Source organism: Muntiacus reevesi, chromosome 18 (genome assembly GCF_963930625.1).
Source record: "Muntiacus reevesi chromosome 18, mMunRee1.1, whole genome shotgun sequence".
Taxonomy (NCBI): Eukaryota; Metazoa; Chordata; class Mammalia; order Artiodactyla; family Cervidae; genus Muntiacus; species Muntiacus reevesi.
The window spans coordinates 27291959-27316940 of record NC_089266.1 but is presented as its reverse complement, the minus strand read 5'-3'; the positions used below and the strand labels follow the sequence as shown (position 1 = coordinate 27316940).

The 24982-nt window shown below is 53.4% G+C and overlaps 1 protein-coding gene across 3 annotated transcripts in view; it reads right to left on the bottom strand.

Moving 5' to 3' along the window:
- MPRIP (myosin phosphatase Rho interacting protein) overlaps window positions 1-24982 on the bottom strand; it is a 93855-nt gene that overhangs the window by 52147 nt on the left and 16726 nt on the right. For all 3 annotated transcript variants that reach the window (XM_065909993.1, XM_065909991.1, XM_065909992.1), the window contains exons 2-3: window positions 18763-18840; window positions 16832-16897 (exon numbers count right to left, since the gene is read on the bottom strand). In XM_065909993.1, coding sequence (XP_065766065.1) covers window positions 16832-16897; window positions 18763-18840 — 144 coding nt within the window. The remainder of the gene's footprint in view (window positions 1-16831; window positions 16898-18762; window positions 18841-24982) is intronic.

The following is a 24982-nucleotide window of genomic DNA, read 5'->3' as shown; positions in this document are numbered from 1 at the left end:
GACACGGGTCTTCTCCTCGGGTGACCCTGTGAGGCCCTCGACCAACTGGGAAGGTGAAGACCACGCCAGGAAACCCTATCACCCACGGGAAGGTGAGGGCCATGGCGGGGCTGCCACACTTCCTGTGATGAGAGGACAGTCCCTGCCCCCAGCGGGGCCCAGGTGACTGCACACAGGCACAGGCTGCCGCCTCCACCGCCCCGGCCCTGAGCGCCGGGTCTAGCTCCTCCAGCTCCTACCCATCATGAGCGTCCGGCTGGAACACAGAATGGGGGGAGCTTGTTGCCACACAGAGCATGCAGGCAGGTCACATGAGCACACACACGCCCCCCTCCTGTCAACCATGCCGTTGAGCCTTGAAACCAAGTGGGGCTGGTGCTACTACTGAATATGGCTAGGCAGGACCCACACAAGGTAGGTGCCCAAAAGACTTCAAATAGCCTTTTTATGAAGAAATTCTCTGATTTATTCCAAGAATCCACATAATTGAGAAACTCTGCTCTGAGCTCACACCACATCAGAAGTCACTGGGCCTCCCCTGCTGTCCAAGTTTTAGAACACAGGGGAGCAGAGCAGTAACAAAAGTGTCCGGCAGGGGACTCCCAGCCTGGACACAGGCCAGGCACGGCCACGGCCCCCCAGACCTCCCCATGCCCCTCAGGGACCCCAGGCTCCAGGGACACTCAGGTGCCCATAGGCATCCACCTCCAGCAAGAGTGCGGGTCCAGGGCACACATGCTGTGAGCCCGGGGCTGACATCCCCAACCTGTCTCAGGACAGGCCTGTGCCCAAATGCCATGGTGCTGAGCAAAGCATCCCGCCCTCCCGTCTCTGACCCACAAAACCCGGCTGCAGGGCTGAAGCCCCGTCCCGTGCAGGCTCCTAGGCTCCTTCCCAGGGATCCGTGGGGCTCATCAGCAGGAGGGGTTGGAGCCTCCTGGAGTGAGTCCAGGGCCCTGGAACAAGCACCCTGTTCTTCCCAGATTCAAATGCTTCTCCACAGTCCACAAGAGAACCCACAGGCACCGACCCTCTCCCTCTCAGGGTAGGAAGCCTGGAGCACATCAATGCCGATGCCCTCCTGCTTAAACTTCCCAACAGTGGGAGGAGGAGGAAAACCTCCAGAGAACGGGCTTGACAGCAAGGTTCTCTGCCTCACTCTCTGCTTGCAAAGACTTCCCTGCCCAACAAGGCCTGTGAGAAGCTGAGGCCTAGTGGGCTGATGGGGCCTCGTCTAAGGACGGACGCACTCACTTATTTCTCTCCTCCTGGAAACTCTCAACCAAGGGCTTGGAGGTGTGCACTTCCTGGGCCCTGCGCTGACCCGGTGACATTTTAAGGCCCACTTTATGATCTGTCCCCGCCTCACCTCCTCTAGGTCTAGTTCTCCTGCCCCACCCCCACCCCTGGAGCCCCACCACCACCGCTGGCTCTCCTGGCACCTACACCTGGTTCCTGACAGCAGGTGTCTGCCCCCAGCAAGACCTCAGAGAAGCCTCTCACGGAGGCCTGGGAGCACCCAAGTTCTCCAGATCCATTAGCTGCCTGGGGACACAGAGGACGGGGAGGGAAAGGTGCTACCAGCAGACGCCACCCAGCCACAAAGGCGCGTACCCTGGAGACGTGTGTTCTGCACTGCCCCCACCCTCCCGGGTCTCCTGGACCCATCAGGACCCTGCAGTGGGGACTGTCACCACTGCAGAAAATAATTTCAAAAACAAGGAAACATACACAACTGGAGTCCCTGTTGTTGTCCATACTACTGTCAAAATCGGTTCTAAAATTTGTTTCTTTTAAAAAACACAGAAAATACACACTTTTAAAAATCTGGATGTACTATTTCAAAACGTTCATCTCTTAATTAGGCGACACATGTCCCTAAACCTGAGAGGAAGGGGCTCCTTTGGGGAAGCGGGCCTTTGCTTGACAGCAGGGCCAAACCCTCCCCCACCTCACCCCTGCAGCGAGACAGGAGGGCCGCGGGAAGGCAGACCATGAAGCTGCAGTCTCATCCAGAGCATCCAGTATTCATGCTCATCCTGAAAAGCACTGCTCCTTTCCCCACACCACTGAGAACGTGGAGATGTAGTGAGACTACAGAAGTGACCACAGTCAGCTAGCAGGCGGAGCTGGAAGTCAACCCACACACAACCACCCAGGTGTTTTCTGACAAACTGCTTGAGGACCGGCCAATTCAGTTTCATTTCATTCTGACGGGTTCCAAGAGGAGAAAGCGCAGCCTAAAACAAGCCGTGAGCCTGGGCGGCCTGTGCTGGTGCTGTGTTCTTCCTGGCCAGACTGATGGCGCTTTGGACAACTTGGACCTTGAGGCGGAGTCCCTCCAGGAAGCAGGGACACAGGTCTCCAGGCTAACTGGCCATCACCCTACACCCAGGACACTGCAGGGCAGTGGCAGAGCCTGGCCAGCATCACTGGAGGGCCTCTTAATGAACCGAACATCAGGGTCCCTTCAAAACTCCTTTGCTAAAGCCCTACCCCTCAATAAGATGGTGCCGGGAGGCGGTGCCTCTGCGAGGTCCTCTCTGCTCTCTGCCATGTGAGGACACAGGAGCAGTCTGGGACCTGGAAGACAGCTCTCACCAGAACCCGACCATGCTGCACGCAGATTTTGGACTTGAGAAATAAACCATGTTGTTTGTTAAGCCACAGCAGCCCAGATGGAGCAGGTCAGCCCCTACTGCAGCACCCCTGAGGACAGGTGCCCCTGCAGAAGGACATCCACTCTGCCCTCTGCTGAGGGCTGTGCAACAGGCTGGCAGCAGAGACGTGATGCCCAGCGGGAGTAACTCTGAGCAAGGAAACCAGAAAGGGCATCTCGCCATTTAAACCCCAGAGGTTCACATCAGGGAATTTTCTGAATTGTTGGATTATCACCTCATCTTTGGGCTGTCCTGTTCTCGCAAAATCTGTACAATGAGTATGTTACTTTTATGATTGGGAAAAACAGGTGTAACAGCAAACGGCTTTTGTGGCATTTGCTCCCCTGCATATGACCACTCCCCTTGGTTTCAAGAGCCAATCCAGTCTTTACATATTTTTAATTGTCTATATTTTAGCCACAGATTTGTTTCATTTTAAGAAATCTTAATCAGCAAATTCAAAGTTACAAGAAAAGCAAATGCAGGGGCGACTTTTTACACTAGGGTACAGGGCAGTGGGTTTAGGCTTCCCTGTGGGAACCAGTGAAGGCGCAGTCTGGGGTAGCAAGGGAAGAGAGGACGTCCATTCTTCCTGTGGCTGGTGGTGGGCGGGCGGGGGGGGGGGGGGCGGGTGGTGGTGGTGTCCTGTCCTCCCACGACTGGGCAGGAGCTTGGAAAGAAAGGGCCTGTGAGGAAGAGGAGGGAAGACAGGGAGGGCTGAGAAGCAAATGGTTTTCAGCTGGCCCCAAGCTTGCAAGGCTTGTGCCTTTGACATGGCTATTTTTGGGTTTCTGAGTGGGGAGAAAAAAAGAAATTCTTCCCATCACTGCCGAACTTGGCAGCCCCTTTGCCCTGGCTCCCCTTCCTACCCCTCCCCCCTACACAGCCCCTCTGGGATGGAGGAGGCCCACCCTGGAGTACTTCTCTCCCCCAGCCACCCCTTACTACCCCCATGCTCTGAGGAGGATCGGGAGGCCTCACCCACTTGCCTGTCTCTTTCTATGGAGCTGGGAAAATGGGGGAATAAATGAAGCCTCAATTAGGCACGCATCCAGGGTTTGGGGGTGGGGGGAGGGGCTGAGGCTCCAGCCCAATCCAGGAATGCCTGAGAAAGCTGTAGGAGCCTCCGCAGCCTCCCAGGGTGGAGGCTTCCCACAGACTCCTTTTTGGTCCACACTGACCAGGCGGGCAGGGGCCTGGGAGCCCGGCCTCACTCCCACAGCAACTCACTGCAGGAGGCCCCCAGCTGCAGAAGGCTGGCTCCTGTCCCCCGCTTTCCTCCTCTCTGGTGTCCTTCCCAGAGCAGGAGGCAGGACCCTCAGAGTGCGGACCCAAACCCAGGCGGGTGGCAGTCCTCCAGGCCGAACAAAGGCAGTTTTCCCCTTTTAACTGTGGAAACCCGGCATTTCTTACTTATTCCACTCTGAGCCTGGAAAGAGCAATGAAACGGAGATCTTATTTCTTCCCCGGGGGAGCAGTGGGGGGAGTGAGGCAGATTCTGGAGGGAGGAGACTGGAGACTGGGCAGGAAGAAGCTCTGTACCTTCCCCGGGGGAGCGGTGGGGGGAGTGAGGCAGATTCTGGAGGGAGGAGACTGGAGACTGGAGACTGGGCAGGAAGAAGCTCTGCACGGATATTTTTAGAGCATGGGAATTAAGCAAGCAGGGCCACTCTGGGGCCGGAAGCCTTTGTCTCCATCCAACTCTGAAAGGCCAGTGGGCGACGGGGAGAAGGGCCGGGGGCAACGCGCGGCAGGGAGGGTGCAGCGGACTCCAGGGAAAAGGAAGCCAGCAGGAGCAGAGGGCTCTGCAGCCCCCTCCCACCCCACCCCTTCAGGCTGTTGCCACGCTTTATAAGCCGGGCAGACGTCATGGCCACACAGCAGCTTTGTGGCATGGAACAGTGGTGCCCGGCTCCTGGCAGGGCCACCGCCTGCTCCAGTCCCCTAGCTCTCAGAAGCATGAGGAGGTGCAAGAGGCCGAGGTGTGATGCCAACCACCCCAACTTCCTTTGCTGCTGGTTCCGATCTGACTGTGGAGGAATGAAATGGAAGCTAAAATAAGGCTTTCCAGTTATCATCGTGGTTCCAATGCATCAGGCTGTCTCAGTTCTTTAAGACTACAAATATGGTCTAACCGTCTGTGAGGTGCCTCACTCAGAAAGCACCCCTCTACAACCTCCAGGACAACCACACAAATCTGGGGGATCCGGACATGGAGGGAGGAAAATAGAGAGGACACCCTCCTCCCAGCTGAGGAGCATAGAGTTTCCAGAGCACAATCGGGTAGTAACTATCAACTGCCTCAAGACAGTTCACAGCCTGGACCCAGCAACTCTGCTTCTGGGAATGTCGGCTGAACCATTATACTGAGAGAGAAGGAAAGGAAGAGAGTAGGGAAGAAAGAAAGAAAGAAAAGAAAACACTTCAAAGCGACTTGAACGTCTGCAGTATGGAACACAGTAAACACAGCTACCTGGTGACCTACGGGTAGCTGTTCAAGACTGTGCTTCAAAGGGTGACATAGGGAACCGTCAGAATAACTCCATTAAATACAACAATCTTACTTTTGGGCCTCACTTTAGTATACGACTACACATCCTAGGAGGACACACAAACCATGACATCTGCACATTTTTACCTAGGGTCATAGGGCAACATTGTTTTCTACATGCTTTTTACTGTTTCCCAAATTTTTTGCCATGAAATATTTATTTCTGGCTTTGGGAGTCAGAAACTCCTCTTTCTTTAGTCTCATCTTCTACCACCATCCGTGTGCTTTGACCAATCCTGAACACCCACCTCTGGAGTGCTCTGAGTCTGTCCCTCCCCAGGGCGATCCAGAGCTTGCAGGGAGCACTTCTGGGGCCAAGCAGGGCATGTCTGTCTCAGCGCTGTGCCCCCATGCCGGCTAACCCTCCTGCCTGATGATATGGGCTATGAGGTCCTGGAGGGCAGGACTCTTCCCCATCTTCATTTTTCCAACTCCCAGTCTGCCCATGGCACACAGCAAATGAATGAATGAATCAACCTCTCCTGGCTCCCTCAGGCTGCAGGGAGCATTGTGAGGAAAACACAGGGTATGGGAGAAGGAAACAACCGTGTGCACGGCCCCGGAGCAAGGACAGGCCTGCACCACACATCCCCACGGTCCTTCTCAAGGCAGCCAGAGTATCGGTTACAGAACCTGCCCAGCCCTGACAACAAGGGTCTTATTGTTGGTGCAAGTAGGTGCCTGGGCCCAGTCAGTCAAGGGCCTTATTCACCAAAGGGAGATTAGACGGACTGTCTCCCTCTTACTTTCCTGGAACAGCGGTCATCGTTAACCCTTGGGTTTCTAACCAGAGAATCAAGAATTTCATCTTGATCCAAAAACTCCTGAACCAGAAGAATTGTTTCCTAACAGATGAAAAGTATCTCTTCCTCATAAAAGGCACTGCAGCCTTAATTCAGGAGATGAACACACACACCTGCAGCAGGCACACTTACGCTCACTCTCAAAGACATCACACCAGCCACACAAGCTGTGCAGACCAAGGGCAACAACCTGCCCCACAGACGATCTAGGAGAGGACAGAGGAGCGGGGCTCACGAGGGGGATGCCCAGGGTGGACACTGACTCCTGAAATGCGTGAGGGGCCTCCAGTCAAGCACAGCCAAAATCACACAGCTACGCACTCAAGTTGCTGATAAAACTCTAATAAAAATGACCACAGATTTTTAAAAGGTATAACTCTCAAACACAAAAAACAGGAGAGAGCAACAGATGTGGGATAGTAAATAAATTGTGCACACTTGGAGAGGGACCCGGGGGAGCAGACTCACACGGTCCCAGAATTCCTCACGCTCAGGGCTGGTCCAGCACCGCCGCCGACCTCAGAAGCGAGACGAGCAGGAGGGCTGGGCAGCCCCCGTTCAAGGAGCACCAGCCCACAGGGTGGGGTCCCATGGGCAGCATCCACAAGGTGCTCTCTGAAGAGGTTCTAGACTCAGGGCAGGAAGCACCATTGTGGGGTGTGGGGGGGGGGTGGGGTGTGGGGGGGTGCATGGAGGGGGGCGGGGGCAGAGGGGGGTGGAGGGCAGGAGGTGGAAGATTGCATGAAAGTCATCATCCTGAAAGCTGAGGCTGCCCCAGACAGAAGAGGGGAGGACCTGGATCTGGGGGCTCTCCAGTTTGCAGCCTGACTGTCCTAAGACAAGGCCAACCAATCACCACATACATAAGCCCTGCACACACATAACCTCGTTCTTCAATACAAATGTACAGCTAAAGGTCACACTCATTTGAGAAAGCCCAAGACCAAAACAGGCAGGGAGGGAACTAAGAAGAAAGCAAGTCAGACCAAAGACAGAACAGAACTTCAAAATAACTGGAATTATAAGAGACAGTACTGAGTCCATGAAACTGGAATAAGATGCTATAAAAAGGGATACACAGAGAACAAGAAATGAGCCCCAAGAAACTCTAAGTATCACAGCTGACATAAGAACCAGAATAGAACAAAACAGGATCACTGGGATCAGAAATAGAAGGGTTTACAGCAAGGTTAATGAGGTCTCAGGAACAACAAAGCCATGCAAAAAAATAATAATAAAATTAGAGACTGTCCAAAGGAACCAACAGCCAAATAACAGGAGCTCTGAGAATAAAGACCAGGGAAGATGAAACAAAAGAAATTACCAGAGGAAAAAAAAAATACAAGAAAACTCCTGGACCAGAAGAACTGAACTTTCCTCATTGAAAGGCACACAGGCTTCTGGCTCAATGAGAGAAAACAGGCCCACAATAAAGCACAGCCCATGAAATTCTGGAGCCCAGGGGCTCATGAGCAACTCCTCAGAGTTTCCAGAGAGAAAATGCCCTTCGTTCACCACGGGCTCAGGAACCGTACGTGAACCTGACAACGGTGCCTTCACAACTCCAAGGGGAAAATGTTTCCAGACTGACATTCTATAACCAGTCCAGCTGCCAATCGAGAGTATAGGCAAGAAAGGCATTTTTAGACATGCAAGGTCTCAAAACTCTTTCCCTTGTGCCATTCTCAAGAGGCTTTACCAAGTAGAGAAGCAAACCAAAACCAAGAGATCAACCTAAAACACTTAGAGAAGACTGAAGGGAACCCCAGGTCAAGAGCTGAGCAGCAGGCCTGGAGAAGAGCCAGGCCAAATGGGACAAGCAGAGAGCAGTCGCCATGAGGGATGTCACCATGAAAAAAAGACGACTCTGACCGAAGGACTTGCCCACACTAAGGAGAACTTTGTAGTTCTGTCAGGAACTGTAAAGTTCAATTAAGGTTAGTTAAATATAAGTCAAAATGAATGGGGGAGGGCAACCATAAACTTCAAGAGAAACCAAGTGTGGAAGGAAACACAGTCATGGTCATTACATGGCTTGAGTGGCAGTTTTCACAGGGTCAGAATAACATAAACATTACTGATCTAGCCCTCCATTTAATACCTTACATGGGCTGGCTTATCAGACTGTTTGTAATGCCTGTTTCCCAGGAAAAAAAAAAATACCGTCAGGCAGGGAGGGCTGGGCCCATGATGGGGTCCCAAGAAGTCAGGGAGCAGGGCTGAGCCCTGGAGGACTGCAGCCTGGCCTCGAGCCGCCTGGCCCTGCACAGGCATGTGAGGGGGCACCATGGGTGCACACACGCACACACTGATACCAGTCACTTGGCTTTGTTTCTTGGACCCCAAATGTTTCCTGTTGCTGACTCTCATAAAATGACTCTTTTTCGACAGTTCTCTCCCTACTGCTACTTAATTTGCTCCCTAACCAATTATTCCAAGCTGATCCCTTTCTTAAAACCCAAAGTCACTCCTGTCCCTGCAGGAGGGCCAGACCCCCCCAGCCCCTCACACGGACCAGAGTCGCAGCGCCACAGAAGTCCACCCACAGCTCTAAGGACCTCCACCAAGGATGCCCACTACAGCCGTCTCAGCTGCTACCCCTGCACAGAGTGAGGTCCCCAGAAATCCCTCCACCATCTCACAGAGCTGCTGCTCCAACCATCCCATGACCCCCTCCATCACTGTAAGTAAGAGCCGTGCACATGCAGAGGGCTGGCAGGGGCCCCAAGTGGACAGGAGGACGTAAAATCACCTCCAGCCCCTCTGTTCACAAGCCATGGGTGTCCCCTTAACAGATGTGGGCACATCGGGGGAGTCGGAAAGAGGACCGTGCTTCTCATTAGGCTTGAGGGCACCAGACACCGCCGGGAGCTCATCTCTACCCTGCTGCCCATGACTGAGCACGTGGCTAACTGGGAAGGAATGTAGGCACACAGGATGGTCCCAGTGACACGGAAAGGCACTCGCCGGGCCACCAGTCCCCAGGTCCTCTCAGTAGAGTCTGAAAGTCAAAAGAGGGAGGATTCCGGGGCAGGGAGGGCAGGGAGAGGCTTCTTAAATGCTTACGACAGACATGCCAGAGTCAAAGGGGATGGCAGACTGATCTCCACCCCTGGGTCAGCTGACAGGTGCCAGGCTTCTCCTACACCCACATGCATAGTTTAAGGTTCTGTCTATGCAGGCAAATAGCAGGCGCTCCCTTGAAACACTCACTGCCCTGTGCAGGAAGACTCACATGGAAATCTGCATCCTAGGGACCAGGAACAGAGGAAGGAGACCCCCCATGGGAGTGTTGCCTATGTCCTCTCTTGGTTCTTTGAATGATTCAAGGTTACCTGCAGAGGATTCCCACCCCACCTGGCAGGGATGCATGTGCTCCTTTCTATCTGAGCCTCTGCACCCACTCATTCCTGCATGTTCTCCTCTAACTTCTTTGCTCTATGAGGCACTGGCAGCACAGAGCATCCATCCCGCCCCAGATTCAGGCCCCGTGGAAGCAGCAAGTCCTTCCCTTCAGGACCAGGTGACCCCATACCTACTGGTGGATTTCCCCAGCCATAAACGGACTTCTGGACCCGGTCATTCTTGAAACTCCTCTGCTGTAACTCCCAGGAGTCTGCTCTGTTCTTTATTCCAAACAGCCCCATAAGTAACCACTGGTGGCCTCCACCCCCCAGCTGTTCCACACTGAGAAATGCCACCCAGGGCAGCAGGTAGAGTGGTAAATGACAACAAAAAGCCACCAGAGGCAGAACGTTATACTTTCCATTAGATACCAGGCTCATACATCTTAACAAGCCTGTGTCCCAGGCTTCTTCCTCCACTCAGTGAGAAGGGCCTACAGTCTGGCCACCAGTCTCCAGGGCACACCTGTACCAAAGGATGCTTCACTCTAATGGGTGCAGCCTTCTGCGTCCCAGGGAATCATACTTGAGGAAGGAAGGTGTGTGACATTTCTGAGTGCCACCGTTGACCCCTGATCTTTGGACAACAGGGCTTGGTTGGGAGGAGTTCCCAGTCCCAGCTGGGTTCATCATGCCCTTTCCTGTCACCCACCGTTACAATTCCAAGTAACCTGAAGCTGACCCAAGGATAGTCCAAGGCAAGGCAGCCTGCAGAAAGCCCAGAGGCAGAGCCCTTTACAGACTATATTTCATCCCCAATGCACTTATACTTAAGAGTCATTAAGGAATTAACTGTGACAACGTCCCTCCCAGAGAGGTGAAAATGATGTGTAGCTGTCACAATTAAGTAGACAGGACAAGGATATCAGCTGCAGCCCTCAAGTCTAAAAATGAAAGCAGGCAGGGGTGCAACGCCTCAACCCTGGAGCCACCTTCTTGACATCTGGCTGGGGCCTGGCTCCCGAGCACTCCTGCTGAGCTGTCCTGCAGCAGCCCCTCCCCGCCCCCCAGCTGCTCTCCCCTTCACCCAGCCCCTGCAGAGGCCTCGGAGAATGGGGTGGGGGGGGAGGAAAGGGGGAGGGAAGGGTGGCTGTTCACACTGGTAAAGCACTCAGACTTTGGCAAATGTTTTTTAAGTTCATTATTTTGGAAAAAAAATTAACTGGCGGACACGGAAGAGGTGGTGCAGGCTTGCTCATGCAGGCTTCAGGCTGGGCCTTGAGGCACCAGGGTGATTCTGTCTGGGGAGGTCTGTCCAGTCCAGCCAGGACTGCTGGGGGAGTGGGGGTGGTGAAGGAAGGGTGGGATCATGCACAGCTTCAACTGAAGTAGCACCAGACTGTGTCAGTTTAAAGCTCCCATTATGTTTCTGTGCAGAATTCCATGGGGAAGACAGAGGTCACCAGCCTGCCTGTGACAGCACCGAGAGAGCCCTGTGGGACGTGGAGCACCCACCCACAGGGCTGGGGTGGCCCTCGCTCCTTCACAGCCCCCATCCTGCTCACAGGCTGACATAGGGATGAAAACACTTCCAAGTTTAAAGTTATTTTTTAAAACTGCCATTTTTACCACAGCAACCACAGGACTGAGGAGGGACAGCTGAGCAGAGGAGGGAAGGAAAGCAGTCCGAGGTCACTGTGGGTCCAACAGCCTCTGAGGTCATGTGGAGGGCGAACCGGCCACTTCCTCAGAGAGGGGGGACTGGAGGAAACCCTCCAGGTACAGACTCCACACCAATGCCCTCTCCCTGCCCCCCTCGGGCCCCCCGACATAGCAGGTCTGCCTCCGTGCCCTGGAAGCTGAACCCAGGTGGAAAAGTACAAAGGTCAAAGCCAGGCCAAACGCATGAAAGGTTTACAAATAAATCTAAAGACATGAGACTGATTCATAAAGCATCAGACGGGGGTCACAGGAAGCTTCTCTGCCTCTTGGAGGCATAGGGTGAACTCTTCACTGCAATTTCCACACACCTCTGAATGTACATTCACACACCCAACTGCAAGCCTGAAGAGAGCTTAGTTGAAGGAGCTGGAAGGCACACGGAAAACCACCAGAGCTCCCATCTGTGGCCACAGACAAACCCGAGGGTGGGCTGGAGGCCAAGAGCCCAGCCTGCCCGCCCGCAGGGGCCAGGTGCGGCCGAGCCGCCCACCACTAGACGCAGCAGCAGCAATGGCGGGGCCACCGGGCAAAGGACACGCCCTTCTCCCAGAAGGCATCTCACCAGCTCACAAACTCCCAGTTCTGACTCTCGCAAGTTTAGTGATGCCACCATCTCTTGGAGCCTCAGTTTCTTCTGTGAAGTGGAAGGGCAGAACCTGTCAAGCAGGAACTGGAGCGAACATCACGTTAGAAGAGGTGCCTGAAGATCAGCCACAGAGCACCAGACTGAGCACATGGCACCCCTGCAACCCCTACGACCAGCAGGGTGGTGGCCAAGGCCCCCACTCCTTCCAGAAAGCTTCTCTGACTCCACAATGCACCCACTGCCCTGAAGAAGGTGTGCGCTGGGGTTCAGCTTTGTATTTAATATTCACATGGGTCCCAACGAGTTGTGGGCTTCACCGTGAAAGGGACCCTCTTACGGCCACATGTCCTCCCGCCACAGCTCTTTACTGTGGACGTGACGGCCACCATGGTTACCAGTGAATCAGAATAGTCAGTCTGCCTGGGAAAGCTCCAGGCTGGGGGTCAGGGGGCGGGGGGAGGGCCAGCACTTAGAGCAGGGATGCTCTGTTGCCTACACCTCTTCACATCACAGGGCTGGCTACTGAAACTGTGGGCCCTGGGCCCTGCAATCTGCAGGCCCTGATGCAGTGGTATGATGGAGACTGGGCTGCAGAGGAGTGTCTCCACAGGCAGTGGGCCAAGCTGAGTCCCTCCCCAATCTCCCCTGGGGCCCAAACTCATGGAAAACCAAGTAGGCAAAGGTCCTGGGATCAAGCATTCTCTAGGACTGTCCTAAGGAAGAAAACTGTAAAGGAGGCAGACCCACAACCCAGCATTTCTCAGTTCCTCTGAGGAGTGCTCAGACCAAGCCCACCGCCTCGCCTGTGAGCACAGACCCCGAGGTGACTCCTCTGGCTGGAGCGCCTTGCCCAGGGGACTGATGAGTCCACAGCTGCCCTCCAACAAGGGAGGTGAGGGCTACCAGAGCTCTCCCCACTATATGACTGGGGTGTGACACGCACTGCAGAGCCAGCAGCACAGCCCCCGGGAAGGAGGCTCGGCAGAGCTCTGGCCTGGGCTGCCTTTCCAGGAATCTTAGGGCACACGGGGGCAGGGCTCCACACACCTGCCATGGAAACGTGGGCACAGCCTCTCCACAGGTTTCACAGAGAAGAGATCCATGGTCAGTTCGCTTCAGAGCAGAGTCAAATGCATCAGACCTTCCACGATAAGATTCTATCATATGCTCCGACATGAATGAACCTTGAGGACATATGCTAAGTGAAATAAGCCAGACATACAATGACAAACACCATGACCCCACTTACAGGAGGTCCCTGGAGTCCTCAAATTCAGAGGCACAGGAAGTAGAAGGGTGTGTGGTATGGGTTTGATGGGGACAGAGCTTTGGCCCAGGAAGATGGAAAGAGCTCCAGAGAGGGGTGGAGGGATGGTGGTGGTGGGCACACACCAGTGTCAGTGTGCTGAATGCCGCTGAGCTGTAGTTGTTAAAGTGGTACATTTTGTTGCATATATTTTACCATAGTTTAAAAGCAAACAACAACAACAAGTGTTTTTGTCTGGCTTCCAGGAGGAAAAGGAAGGGAAAATGAAATCAAGAGACAGGCTGCCAGAGCTCATTGGTCACAGGTTCCCCCCGCCCCAAGTCTCCCTGCCCAGTGACTTCACCTGAGACTGGGGGCTGCTTCCCCTCTGGATGGGGAGCTCCCCCAGGAAAGCCTTCTAGTGACCCCAGCACCACAGCTCAAGGGCAGAGACGCAGGAACAGCAGAGCACAGGGTTTGCAGAAACAAAGGCAGAGAAGAGGGGGAGCCGTCTGGGCTTCCAGACTCTTCACTCTGTCCTCTCCGCAAAAACCAGAGGCCCAGCCCAACTGCTCAGGCTCCCACTTGTCTGTGAGGCTGCCCTGAGCCCACCTCACCTCTGCTTGCGTTTGGAAAATTTTTTTTCCTTTTTTGGGCAATTTGCCTCTCCTCCACACCCACCAGTTACAGGGTATGTGGGTGTATCGAGAAAGAAATTTCCCAAAAAAGGAAAAGTGATCCCGAAGGTTAGTCCCATCTCAGAGCTGCCTGGAAGAGAAAGGCAAGAGTCACCTCTGGAGTCAAACTAGCCTGAGGCCCCAGACCCAGCAGGAGACCCCACACAGAAAGGTGTCTCCAAGCAGCCCTCCAGGGACCAAAGCCCCCTCCCACTAGGAGTCCCCACCTGTGCTCTGAGCCCTCTGGAGTGTGTTCTCTCTCTGCTGAGGAACTACTAAGAGCTTCAAGGCAGAACACACCCAATCCTTCCCCCAGGAGTACCCAGGTCCCACCTCCTCCCCATGCTTAACAGAAGTCCTACAGCAATGCAATTACAAAATTGATGATTTCAACTCAACAATTTTGACAGGACCTGTGCTCCCCAGACCCCAGGTCAGACAGTACAGAGAGGGGGACCAAGAACTATCGGGGGCCTAGGGACGCAGGACAAAAGGCCAGTTGGTTAGACCACACTTAAGCAAATGAAAACAAATAGTAATATTATAAATGTAAAAGCCCAAGTAACAATTTGAAACAAACTGCAACTAAGTGTTAAGGGTCTAGTCATAAAACGCTACAATTTATTACATGCAATAGATTAGCAGGGGAGGGATGGGGCAAAACTAAACTTGGCAAGGGTGGCAGATTAGCAGTTCGTCTGATCTTGGAGGCCTGGCTAGTGCTCGGATGTGGAGCTGCTGCTCTTGGAGACCAACACCCACATGACCGTTACACGGACCGGGGTGGGGATGGGGTCTGACTGCCCTGAGCAGCCGCGAGAAGCGGTGCCCGTCTGCTCCCTGGCTGTGAGCCTCACGGGCAGCTCTGCTGGCCCTGCAGCTGCCTGATGTGCAGGACCCCCACAGCAGGGACAAGCCCAGGACCACTCCACTGGCACAGATCGTCCCAGCCGGCAGGCTACCCCGCCCCGTCACCTCCCCCACTCCCAGGAAATCTCATGGTGAAGTCCTTCTGAACCTTGTAGGAACAGAGATGATAGCAAGTCAAACATGCCTAAATCTCTTTAAAAAAAACTTAAGCAAGCCACTGACCAAGCCACACAGGGTCTCTGGGCCAGCACTGGCTGTGGGGCCATCCTGGGCCCTGCACTCTGTCTGGCGGCACGTGGCCTCCATGAGGTCCAGCGGCACCCTGGCACCGCTGAGACTCAGGACGGCAGCTCTGCCGTGCAGCCCCAGAGGCCTTTGCACGGCAACTTCGGCACAATGGTCACCCGCTCCAGGTGGAGGCGGGAGTCAGCTGTGAAGAACAGGGCCTGACACAGACCACAGGGTGGCAGAGACCGCTCCAGCCCTGCAAGCCCCACAGTGCCAGGCTATCTCAGAACACCCACCATGGGGGCTTTCCTAAGGCAACAGGGAAACATGCCACTTTACAGGCGTTTCAACACGACGGCTACCGCTCCCTGGCACAGAGAGAAACGAAGCTCCTTTACCCCTGGAGGGGCCGTGCGCCTGCACCAAGAGCAGCGCCGGGCAACCTCTTCGCCCACAAGCAGGGCCAACTCCTCCGCTCGGCACCCACTGCCCTCCCCACAGCCCTGCTTTTCCAGGGTTTCCTTCTTCTTGAGTGCAAGACACCCCACCTCTGCCCAAGCATCGCAGGACAGGCAGGCGGCGGGGAGAGCGGAGGGCGCAGGGGGCCATGCAGGACCAGCTCTCAGACCAGTGTGAGCTGCGTGTCTACCCAGCAGCCGCCCTCAGGCTGTGCAGCTGAGCTGAAGAGACCACGGCCTGTGCCAAACCCCAGATGAACCTAAAGAAAGATTTCCTAATCAAGATCATCAGTCTCCAGACTGAGTCCAGGAACTGTTTTTCAGGATGGTTCATGGCGCAGTCCTGCCTGGATGTCATCCAGTGAACTCCAAGGCCCCTTCCCCACCGTCGGTCTTTGCAGGACTTCAGAGCAGTTAGCCAGGCACAAGGAGGACAAAGGAACCCCCATGCATCGAGCCCAGCTCCCACCTCAGGGTGCCTGCCGGGGTGATGGCCAGATCAGGAGAACACACAGGGCAGTGCAGTCACCAAACAACGTGTGTCCAGATGAATCCACTCGCCTGCTGCTGCCTCCAGCAAATTCTACCCTACCACAACCCTCACAGTGCCACCAACCCAGTACCTCCTGCTGCCCTGGACACAGATGTGCCCACAGCAAAGCCCCTGCAGCCCATCCTTGTTGACAAACATCCTCATCAGAAAGAAGAAGAAAATTCTTTTTTAGAAGGAAACAAGGCACTAGTCAACACAGAACAAAGTATCATACCTATCAATTGCATCCTTAGATATCAGACCCATTAACATGTCCCGTAAACAAAATGGTGACCACACGGCATCACAATGATGAGGACCCCCCACGTGGAAACAGCACTGATGACCTGGTCATGTACCCGCTGTGACAACCACCAAAAATTTACATGTCCACCAGACTGCAGCGTCCTCTGCTCACACTCCTGTAGTAAGCAGATGCACTCTGAAAGGGTGCGGTCCACCATGCTACACGTGTGAATGGATATTCCCGAACCATCCCAATTAAAAATGCTGCACACATACACTCACACATTCCAAAGGAACAGGAAAAGGTACTCAATTTTGGAATTCATACTTCAGATTAGTTAGGAGAGACCGTCTCCTTTAGAGAAAAGGACAGTAGACAAAATGAGTGGAAAAGAAGTCAGAGTATTCCACCAGGTTGGTAAATATCCCTCCAGCTCAGGAAGTGGGAAGCAAACCAGGCAGGTGGCAGGACAGGACGGGGCCTGTACACCCCAACTTAGTGACACGAACACCAGCCCCGTGGCCAGGAGGCCTCTGAACAATAAATGGGATGAGCGACACCAATCACAGTCACAGATCTGAGAGGAGCCCTGGGCCAGGGCAGGGGGGCCTGCAGAGCCCAGCGGGCACAGGCCCACCCAGGGCCACCCCACCTGCCCTGCAGCCCCTCCACTTCTAACTGAGGGGCTCCTTCTCCCTGAACAGAAAGGACCTCCTCCCTCACTACTGACTCTCACCCGTGGCCACAGAAGGTGCCTCAAAGCAAAGGTCAGGGCTGTTAAATGCCACCGCAACTAGCTTCCACAGTGCTTCAAAATTCCGGGCTTCGGCGCAGAAGCCACAGTGAGAGCACACAGCGGAAGAGGCCTGGCGGAGGCTGGGGCGAGGTGGGGGGAGAGGACACTCACCATCTCGTCCAGGGCGTAGCGCAAGAGGCCGTGCTCGTAGAGGATGAAGAACCGGCGCTGCCATTTCTGCAACGGAACACACAGGAGTTGGGAGGGTTCTGGCCTGCCTCCTCATGCGGAGCCCCTGCACCTGACAGGCCTGCCGCTAAGGCCCGCTGGCAGCACAGCTTCCAATGCTGGGGCCACAGGGGTGGAAGAGCAGGGCCTCGTCAGCCAGGACTGGGCCAGCAAGAGGCCCCAACCACCCAGCAAGTCTCCAGTTACTGAGGCTGAAAAAGCCGCCTGGTCTGTTTCAATTTGAGAGCTCCTCCTGAGCAAGAGTCATGCCCGGATCAACTTTCTCTATTCCTCATGTACCCAGCACAGAGCTTATTACACAATATGTGTGAATTCATAATTTGTTGAACTACCTGACCTGATTATGGGATAACCTGAGAATTGCTAGGCACTGATTCCCCACTTCTGAAAAATCTGGAAAAGTGATATAAAAGGGTTGTTCCAGTGAGCCACAGGGAGTGTAAGGAAGGGGAAAGTGAGCCAGGCTCCAAGATTCACTGAGCAAGAGAGAAGTAACAAAAATCAAAACTGAGGAGGGGCAACCAGTGGAAACAGTTCTGATATCTAGGGAGGGACTGACCAGAAAAAGGGGCCCCTCTCTGCCCTCTACCCAAAGGCCAGGCCACCAGGGCTGATGGAGGTCCAATAGCACTGACGTGGGGGATAAAGAGGCCCTTCCTTTGAACGTGTGGCAGCAGGGGGCATGTCTAGAATGTGAGACTGTTGGTCCCCAAATCTCAGAGCTCGTCATGAAGACCCATGATCTATCTTCAACATTTCCACAAGTCCAACAAAATTCATACTTCTGCTGGCAATAAGGCCACAAGAATGAACTAAAAAAAAAGAATGAACTAAAATATCATGGCTCTTTGCTTTGGACCAGAATTATATCATTTATAATAATGATTTTCCCATCAGAAGCTGGAAATGGCAATTCTATGTGACCTAAATACAAAACCGGAGAGAGGGCTGCCCCCCAGTTACTGTAGCCACTGAACACAGTAGCCCCCGTGGTCTTCACAGAGCACTCACATGGCCTTGCAAGAGGGCCTGCACCCTTCCCAAGAAATATTCCCAAGGCTTCTGTTGGTTGTTTTTAAAATTAAAACACATTCCAGAGGAAGCTTGAAGACCCCAGATACAAGGCATGTTCTACGGGTACCACAGCCCCATCCCAGAGACACTCAGGATGGGGCAGCAGAGACCCAGAGGCAGGGAAGAGGCCCTCCAGGATCAGGGGCTGGCAGGGGTGGGTGGCAGTTCCCGGAGGAGCATGCATGGAAGAGGAAAGCGAGCTTTAACTGGAGCCAAATCCAAGGGGATCCTGACAAAGGAATAAGCACTGACTGGGGTGCTGCTGGTCTGACATCTCCCTGCTCCTCTCAGACCTGCTTGAGCAGCAGCCTGTGTTCCACAGGACCCGCCCCCAGGGGCTGGGTGCCCAGCAGAGATGGGACAGAAGCCAAGTGGGCCCTGGAGGCCGCCTCCCTTCACTCGTGCTCATCTGCTGAGCCCCCAGCTGGGGAGGAAAGGAGGGGAAGATGGGGCTGCAGGAGCAGGACGCCAGCACTGAAGGAACCGGGAGCCTAAAGAGCAGAATGCAAACATATGCTGAAACGCCCTCTGACCTTTTCCATGTAACTGTTTCTAGAGCTGACCCACAGAACAGGTAGTGTTCCTCTGAATGAAGGGCAAGGTGCAACTATGTGTAATCAGGCTGTTCCTGTGGGCTCTGCAAGCTCACTGAGTAAGGGTTTCCTATGGCTCCTACCATCCTAGGACCCACAGCTCACCTCCCTCCTCCCACGGTCTATCTGCCCCAGAGGGCCCTCTCTGGTGAGTCCTCCCCCAAGAATTCACTCTGAAGTCCTTACCCGAGACCGGTGCACTGGGTTGTCGAAGTCCGTCCCATCTGGAGCCAGGAGCAGCCAGCCGCCGTAAATGGGCTTTGCCTAGAGGAGAGAAGGAGGGCCAGTCATCAGTGACCTTGGACTGGTTCAATGGGCAAGCTAATGCCAAGCTGACAAGTGCCCGCTGGAAGAGAATCTACCTCTGCTCCACGCCCTCCATGCATGCGCCCACTCCCAGCAGGAGACACAATGGGGAGCAAGAGGCTCCAGCAGGCCTGGAGCACCTGGTATGGAGACAGGAAAACGAAACCTAGCGGGAGTCTGGACAAATGGAGAACAGAAGACTCCTAAGAGCAGACACCACCCTGCAAGTTCCTGATCAACCCACCAGGGTCACTTTCTTCATCACCACGTAAGTACCAGGCATCAGGGATAGCCTGTGATCAGCATGGCCAAAGGCCCTCATCCTGAGGGTACAAAGCCTGGGAGCAGAGACACTGCTTCAGCCATCACCACTGGCCAGAGAATCATCAACTCACCAGTTGCATGACCTTGGGCTGAAAACCTTCCTAGTTTCTATCTTCATATGCAAAAGGTGCGTGTAACAATAATTGTATCTGCACCTCACAAATCTTATGTGAGGACTGATGAAACACAGCCCAGCACAGCAAAGAAAATGGCAAGGAAAAAAAAAAGAAAATGGCAAGACCGCTGGGAAAATAGTCTGGCCGTTCCTCAAAAGGTTACACTTAGAATCCCTATGGCCCCAAATTCCACTCCTAGGTGTACACACACCAAAGAAAACTGGAAGCAAGCGCTCAAGTAAAAACCTGGGTGTGAAGGTTCACAGCAGGGCTATGCACAACTGCCAAAAGGCAGGGACAGCCCAGCGTCCATCGGCAGATGGATGGAAAACTTGGCCCACGCGCTCAACGAAACGGCATTCAGTGATAAAAAAGGTGTGACGTGCGGACACGCTCGCTGCAACATGGCTGAACCTTAAAGACCTTATGCTAAGTGAAGAAGAGACACAAATGACCGCAAGTTACGTGATTCCACTTATATGAAAGGTCCAGAATAAGGAAATCCACAGAGAGAGGAGGCAGATGAGTGGCTGCCAGGATGTCGAGGGAGCAGGAAATGGGGAGTGGCTGATAACAGGTGTGGGGTTTCTTCGGGGGTGATGAAAATGCTCTGGAATTAGACAGTGGGGTTATTTGCATGAACTTGTGAGCTAAAAATTACTAAATTGTATGCTTTAAAAGGGCTTCCCTGATGGCTCTGTCAATGAAATAACAGAGAATTCTTCTGTCAAGAGAATTCTTGACAAGAATTCTGTCAATGCAGGAGACCAGTTCGATCCCTGGTCCGGGAAGATCCCTTAGAGAAAGAAATGGCAACCCACTCCATGTTCTTGCCTGGAGAACCCCATGGACAGAGGAGCCTGGCAGGCTGCAGTCCATGGGGTCACAAAAGAGTTGGACACAACTTAGCAACTGAACAACAAATGCTTTAAAAGACTGAATTTTATGATATGTCAATTATCTCAAAAATTGTATAAGGGGGTAAAAAAAAAAACCCAAGTACAGTGTCTGGCCTAAAAAGCCTTAATAAATGATGGCTAGTTTTGTATTTCTTACATCCAAAGAGTGCCCCCTCCCCAGAAACCCTGGCAGTAGGAGTTCAACAGGAGTTAAAGGATGAAGACAGACACTCAGACTCCACCTCCCTTTTTGGCCACACCAGACCTGAAAAAGGCGGCTGAGGCACAATCAGCAAAACAAATCAAAACCCAAATCCTCTGCCTGCTGTTTACACACAGACTACCCCTGGGAGAGCCTTAGGGTCCTCCTAGCATGCGCTTTACTCAACATTTCCAAACTGGGAGGCCCTGTCACATCACCTCATTTTGAAAAGCTGTAGAATCTGTGACACGCAGAGGGCAGAACACTTGCCCGAGGTCACAGAGCATGTGGGGTGAGCATGTCTAGGCTCCCACAGGGCCTTGAGACCCAGGGAAAGCACTGGCTTCTCCCCGTGAACAGAAAGAGGGGTTTCGGGCATGGGGTATGGAGTAGGCTGAAGGAAGGAAGCAAGACTCACTTTGATGAAACATGGGAGTAGGTGCTGGCAGGGAACCAGGAGTTAAAGGGACATGGCACAGAAGGACCATGGAGTATGTGGGATGAAATACTGCCTGGGAAAGCAGAAGCAAAGAGAACAGAGGTCTGTTTTCTCAGCAAGAACCAGAGGCACCCAGCCATCCCCCAGGCAGACAAGCACACTCGGTCTCTCTCTGCCCCACTCGGAGATGCACACACAGGACAGAGGGGTTGGCACTGGAGAATGACCCCTTGTACCCCAGCCAGGTGACTCCCCACCATGGCCACGGGGCCTGCAAGTCTCTGACTTGTGACATCAGGAGGTTGGAGCCCAAGGCCTTGTCTCCTCAGTTTCTGTCTGGCTTCAATCACATACCACCCTCTTCTTTTCTGGCTCCAGGGCTTTGGGGTGACCACATTGTCAGCTACACCTACCTGTCCCTTCCTCAAAAGGGCAGTGAGAGACATGGGCTTGGCCAGGTCCCTCAGAATTTGGCCTGAAAGCAGCATCATTATTCACTCAACAAACACCTCCTCGGCGAGCCTACCAGCACCCACCTCATCTGGTGTGACTTCCTCATACCAATCACCCCAAAGCAGACCCCACCCAGGTGAGTAGGTCGTCCTGAAAGGTGGGAAGGCTGGGCCAGTGGAGGGCATGGGGCAAGAGACAAGGCCTCCAGCAGCCCGGGAAGGGGGCAGTGTTCTGCAGGAGCGTTTATCAAGGCAAACCCTACTGACAAAGGGCAGAGGGGGCTGCCCAAGACAGAGGGGGCGGACGGGCTGCGGGGGGTGATGGCTACAGGGCACAGGGTTCCTTTTGGGGAGGATGAAAGCATTCTAAAACTGACCGTGGTAATAGTTGCACATCTCTGGGAATACATTAAACCACTGAACTGCACAGTTTAAATAAGTCAACTATATATGGTAGGTGAGTTTCATCTCAATATTAAGTTATTAAAAAAAAAATCATTTACCAAGGCCTATGTGAGGCAGTGGGAAAACAGAGATAAATAAGAAACTGCTCTCCCTCCATGGGTTCACAGTCCACAGCAAGCAAACAGGGAACAAATGACTTGTGAGGAGGCAGTAGTCAGGGAGGGGAGCATTGATGATCATGGGCAACGCTGAAGCAAAGACAGAGGCGGGAGCCCGTTCACCAATGGGGTTGGTTCAGCTGCCACCCTCCCTCAACTCGTCAGCGCTTCTCACTGAGGGCTCCAGATCTGGAACCCCTTCCACAAGCCTGGAAAGCTGCACCCAGGGACACACGCTCTGAGCCTCCTGCTTCTCAGGGAACCTCAAGCTAGACATGTCCACTTGCCTTCAGTCCACAAGAAGGGTGCCCCAGACATGCAGCTGCTGCCCCCACTATTTCTCAAAGGGTCTAAAGATGGCAACAGCCAACCCGGCCATGCCAAGGAGTCCAGAAGCGCCCCACACAGCCTCTGTCCCCACAGAGGAGGTTTACAAGCCACAAGTCAGAGGTTTGTAGGGCAGCATCCCTCCCGTTCTCGCCTCACCTCCCCTGGGAGCCCCCAATGACCTGACATACAGACTCTGGTGACCCCAAAGGCAGCTGGCACAGGAAGTGGGCTCTAGAAACTCCTAGTGGCCCGTAGTTTTGTTGCTATTTTCTGCTTGGGTGACTGGGGTTTACTTTAAGGGGCAGGGGGACAGGAGAAGCAGGTAACTCTTCTCGATACTGAGGGCCCAAAGGATGGGACTTTGGAGTTCTGCTTCAAGCAGGTCACTGGGAAGAAGCCCACTGGTCCAGTCCCTATGCAAAAATCACCATCTGGGACCACTTGCTGGGCCTCTCTCCCTTCCATTAAACTCAGCCCTGCCTCACACACCAATAAACCAGAGGCTGCACTTCTGCTGACCTCTGCAAAGAGGCTGCTTGCTGGTGGCTGGGGCATCCTCCTCAGCCCAAAGCCCTTTCGAAAATGCTCACTTGACATTTCTGCTTCAAGATGGGGTGGATGTAACGTCCCTATGCCTCCCACTAAGCACAAATAAAAGCCTGGACACTGCATGTTAGACAAACCTAAGGAGACTTGAAAAGCGGGAGAGAAGACTGCAGAGGGGCTGGGTACTCAGGAGTCAAGGCACCACCGGGAGCTGTGCAGCCTGGGTTTCTTTTGGCCTCACTGTCCCAGATTGGGGTCTGGAGGAGAGGCCATACGGAAGCACCAAGAGGCACAGACAGAAAAAGCCCCAGAAAAGGCTCTCCCTAGTCAAAGAACCAGGGAAGGGACGACTTGGCAAAACAGAGAACTCTTACAGAGTAACCAGCCTACCCCAGCCGGACAGAAAAGACACCGCCTCACTCCCACCCTCCCCCAGCAGAGGACAGACTTCCAGAGACTTCCTACTCAGTAGGGCGAGGTGTTGGGACAGCAGGCAGGGGCCTGGGACTGCCCTGCCCACCCAGCAGTAAAGGTCCCCTCCCCCTCCCTGATATCCAAGGAGGACACTTGAGGGGCTGCACCCCGCCCCCTATGGCAGCAACCACGCACCTTCTGCTTCAAGTCTCCACGGAGCCCTGTGAGGAGCCAGACTCCTACCTCCACTGAGAGGCAGAAGGCAGCAGCCCTGCTTCCCCTGCTGGGCAGTGCTAGAAAAACCCGACTGAAAGAGAAAGGTCAAACACAGCCCAAAGTTACCGAGCATGACACAAAACTGTCCAGGGTGAAAAATCACCACGATACCAAGAACCAGGAAGGTCGATGCCAACACCAGGTGTCAGGCATGTCGGAATTGTCTGATGGAGGTTTAAAGCTGCCATGCTACATAGTTCAACAAGAAATTATGAACATGCTTGGAATACATGAAAACACGAGAGCCTGAGCAAAGAAACAGAAGCTGTAAAAGCCAGGTGAAAATTCTGAAACTGAAAAATACAATAACTAAATCAAAAGCTCAATGGATGGGCTCAAAAAGCAGAAAGATGGGAACAATGGAATGAATCAGTGAGCTGGAAAACAAAAGAACAGAATTGCAGAGACAACACAGAGAAGGCAGACTGAAGAATGAGAGAACAGAGTCTTAGGGAACCTGCGGGGCTGCAACAAGAGATCCAACTGTGTCATCAGCATCCCGGAAGGAGAGAACGATTAAAATACTAGGACTTCCCTGGTGGTACAGCGGCTAAGATTCTGAGCTCCCAATGCAGGGGACCCAGGTTCAATACCTGGTCAGGGAACTAGATCCCACATGCCGCACCAACAAAGATCGAAGATCCCACGTGCTGCAACTAAGACTCGGCACAGCAAAACAAATATTTTCTAAAAGTACTACTTACAATCATTGGGAAAAAAAAAATGAAATACTAGACTTCCCTGCTGGTTCAGTAGATAAGAACCCATCTGCCAATGCAGGAAACATGGGTTTGATACATGATCTGGGAAGATTCCACATGCCACAGGGCAACTAAGACCACATTCCACAACTACTGAGTCCACGTGCTGCAACTGCACACCCAGAGCCGGTGCTCTGCAACAAGAGAAGCCACAGTAATAAGAAGCCCAAGCACTGCAAGGAATAGTAGCCCCTGCTCGCCGCAACTGGAGAAAGCCAGGGCACAGCACTGAAGACCCAGTGCAGCCATAGATAAGTAAACAGACATCCAACTACAACATAACCTAGGAATCGCATTCCTGGGCAGTTATTCCAGAGAAATAAAAGCTTACACTTCACGAAAACTGTACATGAGTGGTTACTGTCTCTTTATTTGTAAAGACCAAGAAAAACCTGGAAGCAATGCAGATGTCCTTCAGCGAATGAGTGGTTAATCCGTGCACACCATGGAATACTAATGAGCAATTAAAAGGAAGCAACTGGTGATATACGCAACTTGGATGAGTCTCCAGAGAATTAGGGTGAGTGGAAAAGTCAACCCTGCGGTTACATGATGTACAATTCCACTGACAAAACATGGCTGAAATGTGGAATTTCTAGACATGGAAACAGACTTGCAGCTGCCAGGAGTTAAGGAGGCAGCAGAGGTAAGAGGACAGGAGGACTGTGACAATGTCCTGTAATGTTATTAATATAAGATGCAGCCACTGGGGGAAACTGGGTAAAGAATACACAGGATCTCTCTGGATTGTATCTTACAACTGCATGCAAAACTATAA